This window comes from Cervus elaphus, chromosome 25 (assembly GCF_910594005.1).
Source record: "Cervus elaphus chromosome 25, mCerEla1.1, whole genome shotgun sequence".
In the NCBI taxonomy this organism is placed as follows: Eukaryota; Metazoa; Chordata; class Mammalia; order Artiodactyla; family Cervidae; genus Cervus; species Cervus elaphus.
Window position 1 is genome coordinate 22677059 of NC_057839.1, and position 21783 is coordinate 22698841.

A 21783-nucleotide genomic window follows, 5' to 3' on the forward strand; every position below is an offset into this window, starting at 1 on the left:
CTACTGATAAATGATGAATTTACAGATTGAGCATAGCTTTTGTTTGTTTTTATTTGCATTGGTTGTCGCAGGTGTCATCACAACTGTTTCAGTTCAATAATAGCAATTGCAATTTTGAGAATTATTGTAAACATCTGATTTTGAAAGCTTTTTTTTTTTTCTTTTGGAGGGGAAGCAGATGAGTTTACCCACCAGCTATTTAGAAAGAAAAAAAAATGTGTAGGAAAACATAAGCTTCCGTCTCCTGACTTGATTACCTATTAAGAAGTGCCTTGGATTATAATCAGAAAACTCTCAGGGACAATGCCTTTGATGCAAGCTTGGAGCTGCTAACTCAATAGCTTAGTATAAGCAAATAAGGAAGATGTAGGCTTCCCTGGTCACTCATGTGGTAAATAATCTGCCTGCAATGCAGAAGACCTGGGTTCAATCCCTGGATCTAGAAGATCCCCTGGAGAAGGAATGGCAGCCCACTCCACTATTCTTACCTAGGAAATTCCATGGACAGAGGACGCTGGCAGGCTATAGTCCATGGGGTCACAAAGAGTTGGACGTGACTGAGTGATTAACACTTTCATTGTCATAACGTGAAGTTTTAAGATAAGAGTGTTCCAGTGATTATTTCTTGCTTTTTGTTTTTATTATTTATTTGCTTGTTTGTTTGTTTTTCAGGGGTAGTTGTTAAGAGGCTCCGGCACATCACCCAGATTTTGCTTGCCTTCTTACAGTGTTGTCCTTTTGCTCAGACAGACTCTCCTCATTATTGCAAGATCATGGCCCCAGCCAGGCACAAGGCCCAAAGTCAGAAAACAAACACTTTCTTCCTTTGCGCTTCTCTTTTTATGAAACACTTCTCCCAGAAGACATTTCAGCCAACTTACCTTCACATCTCTTTGGTGAGGTTTGGTTTTAGGACATAAAGGAATTGCTGGGATTAGACTGTTCAGGATTTACGTCTTGAACTGGGCAGGGAATCACTTTCTCTGAGTACTTAGCTGCCACAAAAAGTAAATTCTTGTGAAAACAGTTGGATTTCTGCCAGCAAGGAAGAGGGAGGGTAGATGTTGAGTCTTTACCAACAATGGTAAGGGAACCATGGTGTTATAAACATGGTAATAAATGTTAAAACTGAAGTTTCAACAAAGGCAGTGAGGTACAATAAAAGCCACATTCCAAAGTATGGTGTCTGTGCTAAGTTCCAAGTTTCAAAGTAGTTGGCCAAGAGTCAGTTTCATGACTTTTGGGCCTCTTAGACCAGGGCCCTTAACTCAGATCAAGGCGATCACAGAGTTCAAAGAGGGGGAAAAGAAGAGTGACATATTAAAAACTATTCATTTTTTATAGAAAGAGATAACTGGGTGGTGCAGTGAGCCTTACCCTCTCTTACCTCAAACGGAGCTGCAGTTATCGCATTCACATCAAATGTGAAAAAACGTGATGTGAATCCTCAAAACCAGAAAAAGAGGATTCAATGGTGGGAATTTTCCCCATGGACCAGAGGTACACCACACGAGAGAGCTGGCCTCGAGCCATTTTCTTTCTTTCCTTATAGGACCACCTGGAAAAGGCACTTGAACTTCACATGACGTGTTTGGCTTTGTAGGGATCGGACCCCTAGAAAACCATGGGCTTGGTGGGGGGGATGATGAACCAGCAGCACTGTGAACACAAAGCTCTGCCTGGCTCATGCGAGTTGCAGCCCAAGCGGCCAGTGGGCACGCAGCTAATGAATCCGCAAAAGTGCCCAGGAGACAAGGAGGCAACATGCAACATCTGCCAGGTCCCCAGTGCAAAATGCCATCTTATGAACATGCCAATTCAAAAAAGAAATCTCCTTCCTTTCATCACCTCTCTCCATGCTCTCTGACCTCAGAGTAGTCAGTACCAACAGCTGGGAAGTCAGGATAGGATGGAAGGGGTAAGATAAACCCTACCTTGCCTCACCAACTTACCATGTTGCAAGCAGCTAGCCTGCAGTGCGCCCAGCTGGGACCTGGAAGAAGATGTGAGTTAAATCAAGTTTGGAGTTTCGGATTACGATCTGAAAGGATCATTCTAACATCGGAGTAGCATCTGAGTTGATGGTTTAAAGAGAATATAAAGTTCTCTATTGCCTAAGAGTGCCCAGAAAAGTCACATGACTTTCTCCATATAAAATTTTAAGGGGTAGTAAGAAACCAAAACAAAATGTTTTTAATATACATCACATGCCCTTATTTTCAATAACTTTGTTATGATGTCAGTACTTTTAATTATTTTTTAATATTCTGACAATACCACATCACATTTGTATCTCTAGTTGCATGTTTTTCCTTTTGATCATCCTCTAATATTTGAAAGGAAAATTATTTATACCTTCCAACAAATATTCTAATTTTTGAAACACCTATGCACCAAATTTGGAAAACTCAGCAGTGGCCACAGGACTGGAAGAGGTGTTTTCATTCCAATCCCAAAGAAAGGCAATCCCAAAGAATGCTCAAACTACCACACAATTGCACTCATCTCACACGCTAGTAAAGTAATGCTCAAAATTCTCCAAGCCAGGCTTCAGGAATACGTGAACCATGAACTTTCAGATGTTCAAGCTGGTTTTAGAAAAGGCAGAGGAACCAGAGATGAAATGGCCAACATCCACTAGATCATCAAAAAAGCAAGAGAGTTCCAGAAAAACATCTACTTCTGCTTTATTGACTATGTCAAAGTCTTGGACTGTGTGGATCACAATAAACTGTGGAAAATTCTGAAAGAGATGGAAATACCAGACCACCTGACCTGCCTCTTGAGAAACCTGTATGCAGGTCAGGGCACAACAGTTAGAACTGGAAATGGAACAAGAGACTAGTTCCAAATAGGAAAAGGAGTATGTCAAGGCTGTATATTGTCACCCTGCTTATTTAACTTATATCCAGAGTACAACATGAGAAATGCTGGGCTGGAGGAAGCACAACTCCATCCCTGGAGTGAAGGAGGCTGGAATGAAGATTGCTGGGAGAAATATCAATAACCTCAGATATGCAGACGACACCACCCTTCTGGCAGAAAGTGAAGAACTAAAGAGCCTCTTGATGAAAGTGAAAGAGGAGAGTGAAAACATTGGCTTAAACCTCAACATTCAGAAAACTAAGATCATGGCATCAAGTCCCATCACTTCATGGCAAATAGATGGGGAAACAGTGGAAACAGTGTCAGACTTTATTTTTCTGGGCTCCAAAATCATTGCAGATGGTGATTGCAGCCATGAAATTAAAAGATGCTTACTCCTTGGAAAGTTGTGACCAACCTAGGTAGCATATTAAAAAGCAGAGACATTACTTTGCCAACAAAGGTCCATCTAGTCAAAGCTATCGTTTTTCCAGTCGTCATGTATGGATGTGAGTTGGACTATCAAGAAAGCTGCGTGCTGAAGAATTGATGCTTTTGAACTGTGGTGTGGGAGAAGACTCTTGAGAGCCCCTTGGACTGCAAGGAGATCTAACCAGTCCATCCGAAAGGAGATCAGTCCTGGGTGTTCATTGGAGGGACTGATGTTGAGGCTGAAACTCCAATACTTTGGCCACCTGATGCGAAGAGATGACCCTGATGCTGGGAAAGCTTGAGGGCAGGAGGAGAAGGGGACGACAGAGGATGAGATGGTTGGATGGCATCACCGACTCAATAGACATGGGTTTGAGTAAACTCCGGAAGTTGGTGATGGACATGAGGCCTGGCGTGCTGCAATTCATGGGGTCGCAAAGAGTCAGACACGACTGGGCGACTGAACTGAACTGAACTGATGCACCAGTAGAAGAATCTCAAAGTAAATCTGCATTAAAGATATGGGGCAATAATTCACTGGGGAAAACAGGGAAATATGAAAGTTAGTGTTAATGGTAGTGCCCTTCTGTCTCAGTCCACTGCTTTTCACTTGCCCTTGTATGTATTCACCTCTCTTCCTTTCAGACTCCTTAGGATCGGGAGTTTAGGATGTCACCTGCTCACAAAAGATACTGCCCTTGCGGAGAGCTCACCAGGGATTCTTGTTGTTCAGTAGCTAAGTCAGGTCTGATGCTTTGTGACTCCATGGACTGCAGCACACCAGGTGTCCCTGTCTTTCACCATCTCCCAGAGTTTGCTCAGACTCAGGTTCATTAAGTGGGTGATTCCATCCAACCAGGGATTCTAGATTGCAACAATTTCTTGACCCTTCTCTTTCAGGAACAAAAGTATTCCAACTCTAGACACAGTATGGCAGCCTCATCCAAATGATCTGCCTCTAATTAATGGATATTTGTTGGGCAGAAGAGCAAAGATGAGGAGTTTATATTTTCATTAACTTTGCTCCCGCTTCCAGTGCAATTTCCATTCTTTTAAAAATAAAGCAGACATTTGAAAAATCAAAGGAGCTTGCTGAGAGTCCTGGTAACAAAGGACCAGATCCTCATCTATCTGTTCCATCAACAATCTAAAGGGAAAGGGTCAGTGAGAAGAGAGCGGAAATCCTCAAGGTTAACTTACTATTGGATCAGCTTTGCTACTTTATTTTGTGGAAAAATTTAAAATTCTTTTGTGTCTTCATCCATTTTACAAACCGTGAAACTAAGAACAGCAGATGAAGTCGTGTAACATTCCATGTTGAATTCTTCCCTACTCATGACCTGTTTCCCATAGAGAAAAGTATAAGCTACATGGTTAAGTAACTGGATCACATATTAGTATTTTCCTTTTTAATTCAGTCTTGGATGCGGTGTTTATGTTTGCCCATCTGAGTCTGTTAAGTGAGCTGTATAGTCTACGGGGATGTTTTTAGGGGTGGAGTGTGCCAAGGAGAGGCACGCTAGTTGAGAGTTTCAGGTGCTCTGTGTTATGGATTCTCCTCCAAGTCAGAACTTTGAAAAGCACAGCAGAGCAGAAGGTATTGAATGCTAGGTGAAGGAGGAGTTATCTGTCTACAGTAGGCAACTAGGATTTAATAACTAGCCTTGAATTTATTTTGCACTCAAGTGTAAAGAATGTTTTAATTAATTATATCAAAATGACTTTAAAATTATTATTCTAAAAGATTGAGTTCTGGTTTTAATGTTTTAATATTTTGAAACTGTCAAATGGTTATTTTGAAATAATCATTTGAATGTTCTTTTTTCTCCCTAAGAAGGAATTTACCTTTCAAGTGCTAAATTTTCGTCCTCCATCAAGTTAATAAAAATCACACTATTTCCCCCCTTCGTTATTCTCTGTCTCTCTGTCTTTTGCCTCCTATCTGAAACAAATTAACATTCACTGAAGAAAGTGATGAAAGGAGTTTAAGAAAAATAAGAAGCCAATATTTTGACTGAAAGTGTAATATATGTCAGTCATAGAAAAAGGTTGCTCTCTCCAGAACCCCTATGTGTGGATGTAGATACATTAAATGTTAATTATTCTGGGTGTGTTTTATGTAAGCCCCTTGATTGAGTAACCATCAGTTCAACGTCAAGCTAATTCACTTGTCTATTCAATATTACAATATAGCATTAATTTTAAGTTGTTTTATTTTTGAAGGGAGGGAAAGGATTTATGAATAGCAACATAAAATTTCTTATATGGTGACTCATCTAGTCGAGATTTTGATTGCAAGGAAAAGAAACTAATTTAGACTGGGTTCTGTGAAAAAGGGAGAATATAGTTAATGTAAAGACATAAAAATCATGGAAACAAAGTGTAACTGGGCCTTGTTGGATTTGTAAAACTCTAGAATTAGGCAATTCTTCTTTGTGTGGCTATGTAATCATTCATTTCTGTTTGTCTCTGTGTTTCAGCTCTTTGCCTGCTTCTCTATCTGTAATTACTGCAATTTTCTTAGTCATCACTTTGCACTTGATCCAAAATGGCTTCAGCCCCTAAGTCCACATGACACGTTGGTTCAAGCTCATCTGTAACTGATTAGATTCCCTGTTTTCTTAGAAACATATGCATTTCAAATATGAATATTAATATTTTCTATCAAGTGAATGAATCAGGTGCCAGTGGGTCATGTTTTCATACCTATTGCAGTTGGATTTTATAAGAGTACTAAGGGTGTAGTTAAGAAAGGCTCTTTAAAAAGAGCTGTCAGAAGACAAAAATAATCATGTTTGGTGTATTGACTGATTCATTTATGATAATCATTCACTCAACAAATATTTCATTGAGCACTTATTATACACTGGACACTATTCTAGGCACTGAGAATACTGCAGAGACAAAACAGACTGACAAAATCCCAGTGTCCCAATGGAATTTCCTTTATCATAATCTTTAACCCTTTATTTCAATGATAATTGGGGAAAAAAATAGAATAGCAGTGTCCTCATACAGTAAATACTGGGTATTAAAATAACAATACATGTGTATGTGCCTTTATGTGTATATGTAATATGTACATTATAAATGTGCTAAGTAGCTTCGGTTGTGTCCAGCTTTGTTAGTTGGCTATTCTGTGCTGTGCTTAGTCACTCAGTACTGTCTGACACTTTGTGACCCCATAGATTGTTGCTGGCCAGGCTCCTCTGTCCATGGGATTCTCCAGGCAAGGATGCTGGAGTGTGTTGCCACGCCCTCCTCCAGGGGATCTTCCTGTCCCAGGGATCGAACACAAGTCTCCCACAAGTCTCCTGCAGCTCCTGTATTGAAGGCACATTCTTTACCACTGAGCCACCGGGGAAGCCCTTAATTTGTAAATATAGTCATATTTGCTTTTACTTAGTTAACTGTCAATGGTGTGTAAGTGGGAGTATGTGTGTGTGTGTGTGTGTGTGTATTGGAAACAGTAATTGAGGTCTTTGGATTTTAAATGACATCTAATTTGGAGACTTTGATGTAGCCTCTTTTAACTTCCAATGAAAATGACTATGAAAATACACCCTCCCAAAATTGCAATTAGAAAAGCACTTAAACCCAGGACCAATAGTGATTGATGCCAGAATATTAAAGAACCAATAAATTAAATTGAAAATATAAATAGTAGATCATCCATCTTATGTCATTCTACAAGTAGATAAAAATAATTTCTTGGATTTACCTGGACCAGAAACATATATAGTATATACTGTTACTATAGTAGATATGTAAATATCTTAAGTTTTTTTAAAAGAAATCAACCAGCATACACAAAGTAAGAGCAGAATTACAAAGTTAGGAAATATACAAGTTTGCAAATACGTACATATTTGAGCTGGAGTAAAATAAGCACATCCTGTTATCAAGATATGTAATCAAATATGTCATTTTGTAAGTAGGCATAGGTTAATGTCAGTGGTTCCAACTCTGAATCACTACTGCTTTTGGCCCCAGTTACAGTTTGTATAGACATGAAAAATAATAAATCAATTATTCTTTTCTTTTTTTAAGGCTTGATATTGATTTAGCTAATATTGTTAGTGGAGTGTTTGAATTCTTGAATATATATTTTAATTCTGACTGTTCAGCTTTGAGGTTTGAGGTTAGATATTTCAAATCAGAGATTCTGAAATTATTAGAAACGTGGTTTTGAAATTCCAGTATATCTATATTAACTATAAATGACTATGCTTCCTTAATAAGTACTAGATATATTTTTCTCTTCATTGGTGTCTCAATTATGCTAATAATACATGGAAATATTCTCATTAAGATGGTTAATCAACTCAGAAATATGTAAAGTAAAAGGTGAAAATCCTTTTTTAAAGAGGCCTACTTTTACTTCTTTATCTCAGAGGTAATTAGTTTACCAGTATTTGGTGTATGTCCTTCTGGTTCTTTTCCTCTAATTGGCATAAATATATATCTGTATTCACATGCACATTTTAGTTCATATTAAGTAATTCGTATTAAAAATATTACTCTGAAAGGTTGAGATTTTTTTAAAAAAACTTTTCACCTACCAATATTTCAGGTGTTTTTTCCAAGTCATTCTTAGAAATCTGTACTATCCCAGAAACATGGTATATATTGAAGCTGGGCCTTAACTATTATATGATAAATATTTTTACTTCTTTAAATTTGATATGATACAAAGCTTTTAGAAAAGTTTAAGGTAGAAATGAGATATAATTACATTTCAGAAGGGACTTCCAATACTATCTCCTTGTAAATTGCAAACCAGATGAAGAATATTTTATTACATTTTCTAAAGATTGAATATGTGCGTATGTGCGTCGTGCTAAGTTGCTTCAGTAGTGGCCAACTCTTTGCAGTCTTGTGGACTGTAGCCCGCCAGACTCCTCTGTGCATAGGACTCTTCTGGCAAGAATACTGGAGTGGGTTGCCGTGCCCTCCTCTTCCCAATCCAGGGATTGAATCCACCTCTCTTATTGTCTACTGCATCAGCAGGCAGTTTCTTTACCACTAGAGCCACCCAGGAAAAATCTCAAAAGTATATGTGAGCAACATTTAAAGAGCTCTCTTCATATTACAAAATATTTTCTATAATTTACCCCCAAAATTTAAAAATTATAATGACCTGTAAATTTGCTATTATTTCTGTTACAATAAGGAAATTGAATCTCACAGACTTTTAGTGAGTTATTCAAAATTACACATAAGTGAAAGGCAGAAACTGAAATTAAGGGCTCACATCTTGAGACTCTAAGACAGAATGCAAATTCGACTTTTACTCTTCAAAGTTGCTGTAGATTTTTTTCCACATTTGATTTTTGAATAATAAATATTAATAGTAAGTGCTTTCTTTGTATCCTAAAATTAGTTATTCCAACACTTCTGCTTTCAAAAATATTAAAAGTAGAATTTAGCAAGCTTTCTAAATATCCCAGTTATGAAATGTGTCTGATGATATGAGAATTTTATCCTATAAATATGTTTAACATTTAAGATGGGAAAATTTAAGTTTAGGCTATATGATCCAGAAAAACTTGTTATATTAGTTAAATCATGAAAATTTCCATCAAAACATCTCTTGGTTTTAGGTGATCAAAATAGGTGTTCCATGCATTTCTTTTACACTTTTCTGTTGGTGGTTGTAACCTTGGTCATAAGAACGTGTGGAAATTGAATGAACTAGCAACTTGCTGAAACATGACCCAGTTCCCTGATTCTTAGCAATTGAAACCATGTCTTCATGAAGTGCCCCTCTTATTTCAGTTATAAAGGTGCCGAACAGAGTGCCTTCAGGCTTTGCTAGAACTTGCCAGAAACGAGAAGCCGTCACTATCAACATGGTCATTAGTTAACATTTGTTGACTGAGTGCCAACAATGTTTTTGGTGTTACAAATACACAGAGGAAGACACTGTTCCTTTCCACAGGGATTGGTTTTCTGTTGGGGTGGGAGAGAGGATTCGGCCTGAATGTTCTTTTCCTACTGGGAGGTGAGGGTGGGAATAGGATGACTGGCAGTCATCTTGGGTCTCATTCTACATACGGAGATGTCACTCTTACTTACTTATTAATTGATAATATATATAATGAAGTGTTAGTCACTCAGTCATGTCCGACTCTTTGTGACCCCATGGACTGAAGACTGCCAGGCTCCAGTCCGTGGGATTTCCCAGGTGAGAATACTAGAGTGGGTTGCCATTTCCTTCTCCAGGGGATCTTCCTGACCCAGGGATTGAACCTGGGTCCCCCACATTACAGGCAGACTCTTTTACCATCTGAGCCATCAGGGAAGCTCAATATATATCATACGTAGAACAAAACTGACTTCCCTGGTGGCTCAGAAAGGAAAGCACCCACCTGCAATGCAGGAGACCTGGGATCAATCCCTGGGTTGGGAAGATACCCTGGAGAAGGCAATGGCTACCCACTGCAGTATTCTTGCCTGGTGAATTCCATGGACGGGGAGCCTGTTGGACTACAGTCTATGGGGTTGCAAAGAGTCAGACATGACTGAGTGACTAACACTGTCACTTTCATACATACATACACAAGCATAAACAAAAAGTATGCATAAATTTCATTTTATTGGAAAAATTTAAGAATATATTGCTTTTTTGGCTTTTGGTGAAAAAGTCATATCCCCCAGAATATCTAAGTGTCTGTATTGTCTATTTACTAAGATATACTCATACCCATACTACTAATATAGAAAATGTGCTTAAAAAATTATGCAGAGGTGAGAGTCCCTTGGACAGCAAGGAGATCAAACCAGTCAATCCTAAAGGAAATCAATCCTGTATATTCATTGGGTTTCCCTGGTAACTAAGCTGGTAAAGAGGAGGAGACCCTGCAATGGAGGAGACCCTGGTTTTATTCCTGGATCAGGAAGATCCCCTGGAGAAGGGGTAGGCTTCCAGTATTCTTGGGCTTCCCTGGTGGTTCAGAGGTTAAAGAATCCACCTGCAATGTGGGACACCTGGGTTCAATCCCTGAGTTGGGAAGATCCTCTGGAGAAGGAAATGGAAACCCACTTCAGTATTCATGGGATTCCTGGAGAATCCCTTGGACAGAGGAGCCTGGTAGGCTACAGTCCATGGGATCGCAAAGAGTCAGACATAACTGAATGACTTTCAGTTCACTTCACTTCATGTTCACTGGAAGGACTGATGCCAAGCTGAAGCTCCAGTACTTTGGCCACCTGATGCGAGGAGCCGACTCATTAGAAAAGACCCTGATGATGGAAGAGGATGAGATAGTTGGATGATATCACCGACTCAATGGACATGAGTTTGAGCAAACTCTGGAACATGGTGAAGGACAGGGGAGCCTGGCATGCTGCAGTCCATGGGGTCACAAAGAGTCAGACACGACTTGGCGGCTGAACAACAAATTTGTATACGTAAATATTTTTATATAAAAGTTATCCAGCCTCTCAAAAGAACAGGACACTTCTCTACATTATCTGAACTGACAATTAGTATCCTTAAAAGATTAATTTAAAAAAAGCGCATTTTTTAGACCCTTTTCTATATCTAAGTCTAGAGGAGTTTTAACTTCATTTCACTCAAGTTATTTAAGAGGCAGTACTGAGAGAAACTGTTGGTTATAGCAAAATGTGATGATGACAGAAAGATATACCTTAACACTTGAAATTAAAATTTCATTCTGAAAGTGAAACTCAGGGAAAATCAATGAGTTAAGTCCTATAAGTGACCAAAGAGTTTAGGAAACACAGTGTTTGGACTAGGGTGTGTCTTTATTATGCTTTGTTTATATTAGCATAAAGATATGTTAATCACTTATAGTAAACTCATTGTGAAATTGAAAGGCTTTGAAGAGAATGGAGTCTTGAGCCTGGCAATGCAAAGATAAGATTTTGTTTGGAAATTGTTAATTTTTTGTTTCTACTGTGAATGTTTTCGAGAACATTTTGTAAAGAACTCCCCTATTGACGCCATACCCAGAAATAAAACAGGTAAAAGCAAAGGAACTCTGGATGAAACAGTACAAGGTACCTGGCCTCCACTTTGCCCTGAGCTGGCTTGAGGCAACTTTGCGAAACCACAAGACTCCTAGGAATTTAGTTTGAAAACCATCACTCTTGGAAGCATAACCCCTAGTCATGGCAGAAAGAGGCTTTAATTATAGGAAAAGGGCATGGGGACACTAACTAGTTAATTCTTCTGATTCTGAGTACAGTAAACAATCTTTCATGAAAATGTTACAGTATTCTGGTTTGCTCAGGGTTTGTAGTTTATACTTTATCAATAAAATAGCATCCGGCTTTTGAATTTCTTTCTTATATAAATCTCCTGTGAGGATAGTTAACATGAGTCCAGCCTTGAAAGACCAGATATTCTTGTGCTTGTCTTGGGATTAAAATTTTAAAAAGGTGTGAAGTAATTAGCCTCCAACTAATAAAAAAAATAAATAAATAAAAAATAAAAAAAAAAAAGAAAGAAATTAAAACCAAACTGTTTCAATACAGAGAAGGTAAGAACAGTCTACAACAGACCAATTAAAACAACTCTAGCTTCTTAAAAAAAAAAAAAATTTTAAAAAGGATATGATAACTAGCCTTTTGTCTTTAGGGCTGAGCCTACACCATGGCTATAGGAAGTTTGTGCCAATCTGTGGTGCCTTGCTAATATTAATTTGAGCTCTTTTATTGATTAAAATAGTGGAGCTGGGATCCACTATAAAAGTAGTATTTTATGCTCGCTCCTGTACCTCTTAGAAGTTCTATGAAAAGATGATTACCTTTTAGTAGAAAAAACAGATTTGTATGGCCCCACTCCATCAACATTATTCATCTTTCAGAACTTTTTTTTCAAATTACAAATCTATTAGTTCTGCCTAAATGTTATTTCATGAAGACTACACATTTGTGAAATCTTAAATACATTTTGTGAAGTATCAGTTTGTAAAATAGTGATCATAACTCTGAAGGCCCTGTTTGTAATATACATGGGATAAAAATGCTAGAAATCAGCTATTTCTATTCTCTAAGCAAGTCTATTTTTTATATATGTTTGTTGCCTGGAGTTTTCAAAATACTCAGTTTAAGCTTGTTTATTAATAGGTAGTCTTTGGTTCCCTGAGCTGTGAAATAAATAATATTTTTTCTTTCTTATCCCTCTAGCAGAAATTTGGCTTTTCTACTATTTATTATAGCTTCTCGCCTGTGTGTTCTTTCACTCTAATGTGTTACCTTATTCTAGACAGATGTGTCTTATAAAAATAGAAATAAAAAGCCAACAAAAGTTTACTTAAAAATATTCAGTTGAAATCTACCCTTGGTTTAAATATATTTTAAATTTACATTTCCTCTAGTAATCTGATGACTAAATTGCTTAGGTTTTTAAAAAATTTTTAAAGTGATTTATTATTTGCCCACAAATGGAAACATAGCTAACAAGTATTGAATGTTAAACTGTGTGGTAATTGAGAGAAAGAGAGATATTTTGAGTATTATTTCACCCATGGGTATCACTTTGGCATACAAACAGAGTAGAATGAACTAAAAAAAAATGGAAATTTCAAATAAATGCCTATTACAAGGGAAAATAAATTTTACATCATTTTAAAAGGTATTTATATTTGCTACTTTCCATTGAGGCCTTTTTATGTGTGTGAGGACTAAGTATTGGTTTTGTGGTAGGTTAATATCCATTATTCTATTATCACTATCCTCAGAGAACACTAACCTGTCAAATAATCATCAAATAATCTGAATTTTCTTCCAGATTTACTACTAACATGATGTATGATGATGAACAAACGCTATCATTTTGGAGATTCAGCTCCAAAGCTGGCGTAATAAATGTCATACTTTCCTCAGAAGGATTCCATGAGGCTAAAATAGTACTTGTAAACATAAAACTTGTAGTAAACACAGGACTAATGCATGGTGGTATTCTCTCCAAAGGCACCAGCATACAGCGGTAATGAGTGCAGGCTTTGGGGACAGACTTTCTTGGCTCAGACTGTAACTCTTACTAGATGTTTGGCCTTGAGGAAACTGCTTACTATTGGAGTGCCACTGTTTCTTCATCTGTAGAACAGGGCTAATAATAGTGCATCCCTAATAGTGTTGTTGTGAGGATTAAATGAGATAATATTGTAAAGCACTTGGTACAGAGGCCCGGACATTGTTAAGTGTTCCTTACTCTTAAAAAACAATATTTAAATATCTCATATAAATAACAAATTTTGAATTACTCAGTGATGCTTGGTTCAAGCATTCAAAGCTTGTTAAAAACAATTCAGACTGAAATCTTCTGGTTCAGATCACAAATGGCATTGTGGAATTTATTCCCTTTAGAAAAAGGAGGTCATGAGGACACTGCCTAGGCTACAGGAAATCCCAAGAAATATTCTCAAGTTTCTTTCCAGCTGTGATACCATCTTTCTGAAGCTACAAGTTCAAACTGCTTTTAAATAAATCACTCAGTTCTTCCTCCTCCCAGCAGTACTTTCATCAGAATCATCATTTGATCAAAATGAAAACTCCCCAAATCATGGCAGTTTTCAAGACTAAATTTCTTTATACCTGGTTTTGGATTTGTGGGCAATGCCAACCCCACCCCCAAGTGTGTGTAATGTTTTTTGTTATGACAGGGCCTCACTGGGGAAATCCTAACTGAAGATAATAGCCTGATGTATTAAATGTTGCCAGTATTCCATTTAATATTAAGTAATTGCATAACAGCCTTTTTAAATACTAAGTTAAAAGTGATACATTAATATTGAGTACACTGCTACTGTAAAGTCCATTCTCCTCCTGACTTCCGAGTAACACCATTTAAGTGCCAACCTACTATTACAAGAGTTTACTATTTTATTCTTGCTCCAAAATGGCATCAACAGTGATGGGGTGCTTTCAGGGGATTGCTGAACAGAATTTTTGCAACAAAGGGGGAAGCTTGAGGAAATGCAAAACAGCTCCCGTAGGCATGGCAAGGCTTTATCTCAGCATTTCTCAAATCCACACACCCCCTAATCAAGCAAGCAGCTTTATGGCATGCGCAATTGCAAGTGAAGTCTAACCGACTTCCGCAGGACTGGCTTCCACAGGATTTCCTGTCCAAAAAAGACCGGTGGTCCTCTGTAGCTAAATGGTTACAGAACCATCAAGTTAGCCAGGCGCCGCCTCCCCAGCGTGTGTGTGTATTAAGAACAAGAGAGTCGAAGTGACCAAACCCTGTCATTAGCACATTCTCTGTGGACTTCTTTATTCCCTTTCTCTTCATTGGGTAAGAGGGGGAAGAAAAACACCCAGCTGACAAAAAGCCTCCCTCCTTAATATCTATTTGTTCAAGGTGTCTTTTCCCTGGGAGGTTATTTACAGGTTTCTCGCTGCTTTGCTGGTCTGGTCTGGCGATCACTTACTGAAAGGAGAAATCTGCCCTTTCGGGGTGAGCTGTGCCTTTAACCCCTGTGGCCGGCTCTTCCTGGGAGGCGAGCGCGGCGCGCTGCAGTGTCTGGGAGCCCACCTAGAGGGCCCCCTTGACGCCAGCACATCCCCGGCCGGGCGGCAGCCTCTGCGGCCGAGCGGGCTGCTGCAGAGTTAATGTACTGTACCACGGAGCCTGCAAGTGTCCTGAGCTGTTCAGAGGCGGCCGGCAGGCGCAGCCCGGGGCAGACGAGGCGGCTGCGACGATTCCAAAGGTTCTGCTGGATATTCGGCGCTGGGGGACCCCAGTGGGAGCCTGTTGCCATTGTGTTTTAAAAGCATGCAAGGTCTGTATAGCTCGGGCGTGAGAATCTTTCAGAAGCTGTCAGAGCATCCGAGTAAATGACACCTACTGGGAAATTGAATTGGGGGTAAAAAAGAGAAGAGAAGAGAAAGACAACGGGGGGTTAGAAATTCTTAGACAACAACGTCTGAGTTGCAGCTGTGAAAATTCATTTTCTTTCCAAGACAAAATATGAAAAGCCCGCACATGGGTTTGATAACAACAAATTAGAGGGGTTTCTGCAGGGAGAGGATCAATAGCTTAGTCATTTGACTGAAAGAGAGCAGGCAGCCTTATTATGGGGCTTGGCAGCAGAAATGAATGTTCTCCTGACAGCACCTTCTGAAGTCATGATGGGAGCTCCTGGTGATCCTTGCCTTCCTACTTTTGCAGTTGAAAACCAGCCATTCTGAGAGAAGTTGGCTTTTGCTTATACATGGTTGCTAGCCCCTCTGCCCAGGTCTTTGTCCTACACGTCTCAGAAGGCAGCACTACGTTAAAGTGACCACACATGAATATGTGCCTCAGAAAGAAGAAAAAGCAATATTCATTTCTAAAGGACAGCATGGCCAAGCAACCTGAAGTTTTCCATTTCCCTTCTAACACTTCTTTAACAAGGATAACAAGAAACTGTCTTTTGACTCCTTTTTTTCCACATTCCAGAGTCCTTCCTGCAAAGATGCATTAATTTCCAGTCCAGGCAGTTGGATTTTACTGGGACAATATTTGCCACCATTTAGGATTAGCAATTGAACTGGTTATTTTAGTAAGTTGACTAAACTATTGGAACCTAAATGGGTGGACCCGTGCCTGCAGTGCTCTGTGATGTTTCTTTCTTCAAACCCTGGAAGGGCTTTTGTTGTTGCTCTTTGTTTTTTGGGGGGGATTTTTTTGGAATTCAATACTTGTTGCAATAATTGCCCATGATAGCTGCTCAAACAGGAGAGTTGGAATTCATCTTTGAAAATCACCACATGTAACATATGAGACAAGGAAAATATTAATGACAGAAGATCTGCCAACATGATGCATGTGAATAATTTCCCCTTTAGGAGGCATTCCTGGATATGGTGAGTAATCAATATCCCCTTCAGTTGGTAATACTCAGAATTCTAAAATTCCATGACAGGTACCAGAGGTGGATTTGTCTTGAACAAGAATATCGGTCTCATGTGAGGATGAAAAGTAAAACATGTTTAAAAACAAATATTTCTGAGAAAGTATTGGTTATGCAATAACAAATGACTTGTTAATATAAAAGCATTCCAAATAAGTCAGGTATGAGGACATTGACAAGTGGTGAAATTTCATAGAGAGACCAAAGGAAAAAAAGCCACAACAACTTTAAGAATGGCAACTATTTAACTAATAAGTAAAAGGAAAAAGGAAGTTTAGGATTTGGTATTTGCTCTTTTGTCTGTTTTTTAACACACACACACACACACACACACACACACACACGCATCTCATGTCAATTTGCTTGGTCTTAGGTCTTTGAAAATTTCCAAAAGAAGGTTTAAGGGAAAACTTAGAATGCTGACTCAATTTTAAAATGATGTTAAGATATGTTGGTGCCTGAGATTTAAGGAATATTTTAACTATTCAAGAAATATTTCTACCAAAATGAACCAATTTTATAGAATTCTAACAGATGAATCATGAGATGCTCAGACTCCCATGGAACTTGCTTAGTGCAATGATATTTGGTCATGTATTAAGGTTCAGCATAATGAATTAAGGTCCACGGGCATGTGACATCATGTACCATTTCTTGTTAGAGTTTATGATTAAACGTTTATAGGAACTAGTTGCTGAGGGTAGTATAAGGGCAAAGCTCACTATTTAAAAATTGCTTGTTTTCACCACACCTTTAGGGTTGACTGGATTCAATTTCTCATAGCAGAGACTTTGTGAATGTATGGTGAAGGTACATTTTCAGGTTTTGTGGCTTACTAATATGGTTTGCTTTGGATACTGCAATATATCTCATTTTGAAAGTATATTTCTCGGGTGTATTTTCTGGCTGGCCTTAGAATAAGTGATATTCATCAAAATACAGGTTTCTGAGGGTTTTCTATTTACTTTTATGACAGTATCTCAAATGAAAGCATCCTGATATTTTGAAACTCCACCAAAATCCCCTACTGGTTTATTACAGACGTTTCAGCTTGTTAGCTGAAAATCAGTTACAGAGAAGGGTGAGTGACATCCTCTGTCACTGGGCAGGACTCATTTTCTGCCAGTATCAGATGGATCCAGAATCGACCCCGTGGCGTATCTTCCTTCTCTGCCATCCAGAGCCACTGTCCCAGGCCCTAAGGTGCTGGGGAAGGCGCCTGGGTGACATGGCCTGCAAACCTCAGTGGCCCACTTCCAAGAGCATCATCCGAGTTCCCGACTCGGGAGCTTTGGTGCTTTCGCCTTGCCTGTCCTGCTGGTGAGGGTCGGACACAGCAAATGAGGTCTTTGTCATTCTTACCAGTACAGTCGGATAGGTAGTCGTAAACCCTAAGATAAAAAAGGTCCTGGAAGCAGTCCCTGGCACATAGTAGGCATTTGTCAAATGTTTTTTTCAACAATTCCTTATGCCTTCCTTCCAGGCTTTTTTGTACCTATTAAGATTCGTTTAGGGAAAAATAAAATTAGCATTCTCATTTCTATAAAGTGTACTTTGCTGTAAAGCAACAGTTTTTGTTCTGCCTAAGCTTTGCTGTTTGGGTCTATTTGTTTATGTTGTAATAGGAAGGATGCAATTTACTTTTTGAATGCCTAACATTATCACCACCTTTTATTTTATTTTTTTGTTGTTGCTATTACCTCACCTCTGCTTTTGACTGGAAAGAAATGAGCTATTCAGCCCTGTAGTTTTTGAAAGAATGCAAATGTGCTTATTCATGCTCCTTTAAACCTGTAACATATATGTTTGAAAACTGTATGCAGAAGTTGAGAGCCTTGGTGGTTTTCTTTTGTGCCTGAATCTAGGTAACCCTTCATCCATTTCACTGCATGACGTGCCAATTTGTTGATGTCGTGGCCAAACAGAGCCACTGTGGAACGTTAGTGTTCTGTGTATCTGTTCTTGCTTGGGCCCTTTAGGAGGATTCATTAATAAGATATTGAACTCAAAGGAAGAAGGTGGTGACTTTTTCCAGGTGACCAAATTAATGTTGTGCTTGGTCTCAACTTCCCTAATTGTTGTTTCTTTCTTATTTATAACCTCACCTCTCAATACCATGGTAAGAGATTCTAGGTGTTTCTTGACAGAAAAACCTTCTTTCCCTTTGTCCTGATATAAGAGTCCTGTTGGATTGAATTCCATGTTCATGAATGGTCCTGCTAAGAAGAAAGTATTTGCCAAGTTGTTCTGCTTTGCATCTCCAAATCTTTTTCCTCATTCTCATACGCAGGTCTTTTTTTTTCCCCCCACAAAGAGGGCAGATCAGAAGTTGGCAACAGCTCAATGCCAGGGAATAAAAAACATTTTAAAGGAGATGTGTGCCTTGGGTTTCACAATCTAATCTCTATGAAGGCTCTAAACCCTTTGGGTGGGCAGGGTACAGAGATGCACACTTAATTCTCTTCTACTTTTTGATGGAGCAAGGAGGGAAATTTGAGATGCAGGAGATCCAAGAGGAGTCTTCAAAAGTTCATCAGAGGTAATGGTTCCAGTAGAAGCCTAGTAGTTGGTTCCAGTAGAATCCTTCTTGGATTCTCATCCTCCTGCCCCGGGGCTGGTATGTTGATGGTTGAGCAATAGTATGACAAATTCTTAGTTTATTGGTTACAAGTTAAAGTTAATAAGTGGTCTTATTACTTGTCTTAATAGAACACTGCCCTTTGAGAGCTTAAAGAGTGGTAAGAAGAATGTGCTTTCCTTGTTTAAATCTACATTAGAAAAATTTGCTGGAGGATTTTATTGCTAAGGCTTCTTTCCACTATACTTTTCCACCTTTTTAGTGACAAACCAAACAAAGATAAGGGTTCATCTCACTCCATAAATACGTACTATATAGTTAGCCCTTATTTTTTTATTCTGGCTAGTTGTGAGAATATAGTGGTAGCCTAGTAATTTAGAAATGGGCCTTCTTGCGTGGCTGAAAAAAGGGAGATAGATGTAAGTCAGCTTTCTAGGAATTTAAATTTCATCTCGTAGCAATGAAGAGGACTCTTTAGAAACACCAAGCGCAGAATCATTATGCAGGGGTCCAATAAGAGGCACATAATATAGTGTGCCTAGCATGTGCTTGTAGCTTTTTGCTTTATTTAAAAATACATAACAAATTTGCATAATCTGATTTATAAATGCTCTGAAATTTCATGCCAGAAATGCCAGGCCCATCTTGCATGCAATTGAATTTTACATATATAAAATTTAGGAGGGCATTTTATTGAAATACCTTGGCATCCTTCTTACAATGAACTCAGAAGACTCAGAGGACAGTGGGAGGTGGAAGCCAAAGGCCCCTGCCGGGGAAGGTGGTTCCATCCTGCTCTGTGGGCTCCTTTGAGGAAACCTTGGGGGATTTGGGACCAGTGACTGTGGATGGTGGTGGACTATTTGAGGCTTAGGATTTTATTGTTTAAAGTCCACACATTTCAGTCCTTTTACCAAACTCTCTTTATGATTCCGAGACCTCACTTTGATCAAGAGGCAACATGGGGTGATTATAGCACTTTGACTCAACACTGAGGCTTATTTTTCCTTTTTCTAGGCCCTCACATCCTTCCATTGGACTTGCCCTTTCCTGGTTCCTAATAAGATTTAATCTAATGGGTCACGATTTGGTTCTTCCTCAGTAAAGCAAGAGTTCACCTCACATACTAACTCATTTTGTTTTGTTTTCTTTGACCTAATTCATTTATTGAATGAAGCAAGATATTATCAATAATATTGTGTGCATTTATGTATGTATGCATATATATGTGTATATATAAAATTTCAACAGTAAATCCAATGTGTAAATAATCAGAGAAAGGCAAGATGGCTTGCTTCCTAATGAAACTGTGGTCCTTCTTATCTAGACTGTTAAAATCACATCTTTGAAGTTTTTCTTCTCTTCATATGTCAAAACTACAGAAACTCAACCCAGAATTGCATTTCCCAGAGTTTAGGTTTTATTCACTACATGTAACAGTCTCACTTGTCTTATGAAAGTTTTAGTGGGTGGGAAAAACATTGTGTTTGATGACTGTATGCTTTGAAGGACAAAATGGATTAAGTCTCCTGCAAGATAACAGAGCTCTGCTCATTTTAGTCAACCTAAAATTCTGCCAGTGTCTGCTTGTCTTCTAATGAGATTTCAGGTCATGGCTGACCTTGCTTTAGTAGCATCTCTTTCTCTGAGTGACAGAACTACCCAGAAATTCCAGAATCCACATACAATTTGTTTGTGAACCCTTATGACCAGTAAAGTTTAGCTCCAGCTCTAATTACACAAACTCATTGTGTTCACAAATCCCTGGGGCTCAGTGGTAAAGTCAGCCATTGTTTAAGGCATAAGTTTGGGTTTAGATACAACTTAGCAAAGATTTTCCTTTAGATGAAGTACTGATCCCATTAAACATCTAATTTTTTCTCTTGGCTTTCTGTTTTACTCTCTTTTAGTGCCTTTAGCTTATAGTCTCCTTAATTTCTGTTAGTAATACCTTCTAATTTAAACATGCAAATGAAAATTCATTCTTTAAAATTTTGTAAAAAGTTGATTAAGCAATGGTGTGATAGAGGAGAAAAGTTGCCATTAGCAGTATCAGTGTGCCCACAACTTATGAAAATGAAACATAATTTTCAGTTGCAGTAGACTTTCCGCTGTAGTAACATAGTTTGTGTATTTTACACGCTCACAGGTTACCTCCTCACTGAGCTGAGTGGGTGGCCCAAGACAGGGAGGTGTCAGACAATGCCTACATATAAAAAAAGGGAGACAGTAATATCACGTGAAAATGATTAGCTATGGATTTAGGTTGTTTCGCTTCTATTAAATTCTTCACTTTCCACTCCTTTGTTTCTGCACTCACTTTAGCTGACTGTTAACTGAGTTACTCCCACGAAGGCTATCGTATCCAGGTTCCAAGAAAAACAGCAAGGAAGGGAAGAAGGAAAATAGTTCAGAATTACAAGAGGAAGATCCCAAGGAGGGAACTTAACCAGTTTCCCACTTGCCTCAGGCTAGAAGTTTCTTTCTTTCATTTTTGAACAATAGTCACACTTCCTGTCTTCCTCTCCTTCTTCAATCACACCCCACAGATATTTGTGCTCATAGATAACCCTAACTATAGAGTCTTCCTACCTTTTTTTTCTTTTTTTACAATAGCTCCAAAATGTCACCAGACCAAAGTTAATTTCTATAACTATTTACCACTCAATGGACTGTTAGATGGGCTTCCCAGGTGGGAACCCACCTGCCAGTTCAGGGGACTCAAAAGAAGCAGGTTAGATCCCTGGGTCAGAAAGATCCTCTGAAGGAGGGCACAGCAACACACTCCAGTATTCTTTCCTTGAGAATTCCATGGACAGAGGAGCCTGATGGGATATAGTCCATAGGGTCACAAAGAGTCGGGCACAACTCAAGCAACTGAGTGTGCACTCACACACGTGTGCTCACCTAGAATGGTGTTTCTAGCTGTTACATAGGTACCAGCCTATAAACACTCCCAAGGAAATATATTTCAACTGGAAGCTATATTGTGTAAAATTTAAGGATAAATGTTTGGTTTCAAAGATGGATAATCCAGAT

At 38.7% G+C, this 21783-nt stretch overlaps 1 protein-coding gene across 5 annotated transcripts in view; it reads left to right on the forward strand.

The window, feature by feature from the left end:
- PDE4D (phosphodiesterase 4D) overlaps positions 1-21783 on the forward strand; it is a 1564000-nt gene that overhangs the window by 932908 nt on the left and 609309 nt on the right. The window contains exon 1 of one of the 5 annotated variants that reach the window (XM_043887132.1): positions 13031-16119. The exons of the other annotated variants lie outside the window; for them this stretch is intronic. Coding sequence (XP_043743067.1) covers positions 16073-16119 — 47 coding nt within the window. The 5' untranslated portion in view covers positions 13031-16072. Of the gene's footprint in view, positions 1-13030; positions 16120-21783 lie in introns of those variants that run through there. 5 annotated transcript variants of the gene reach the window in all.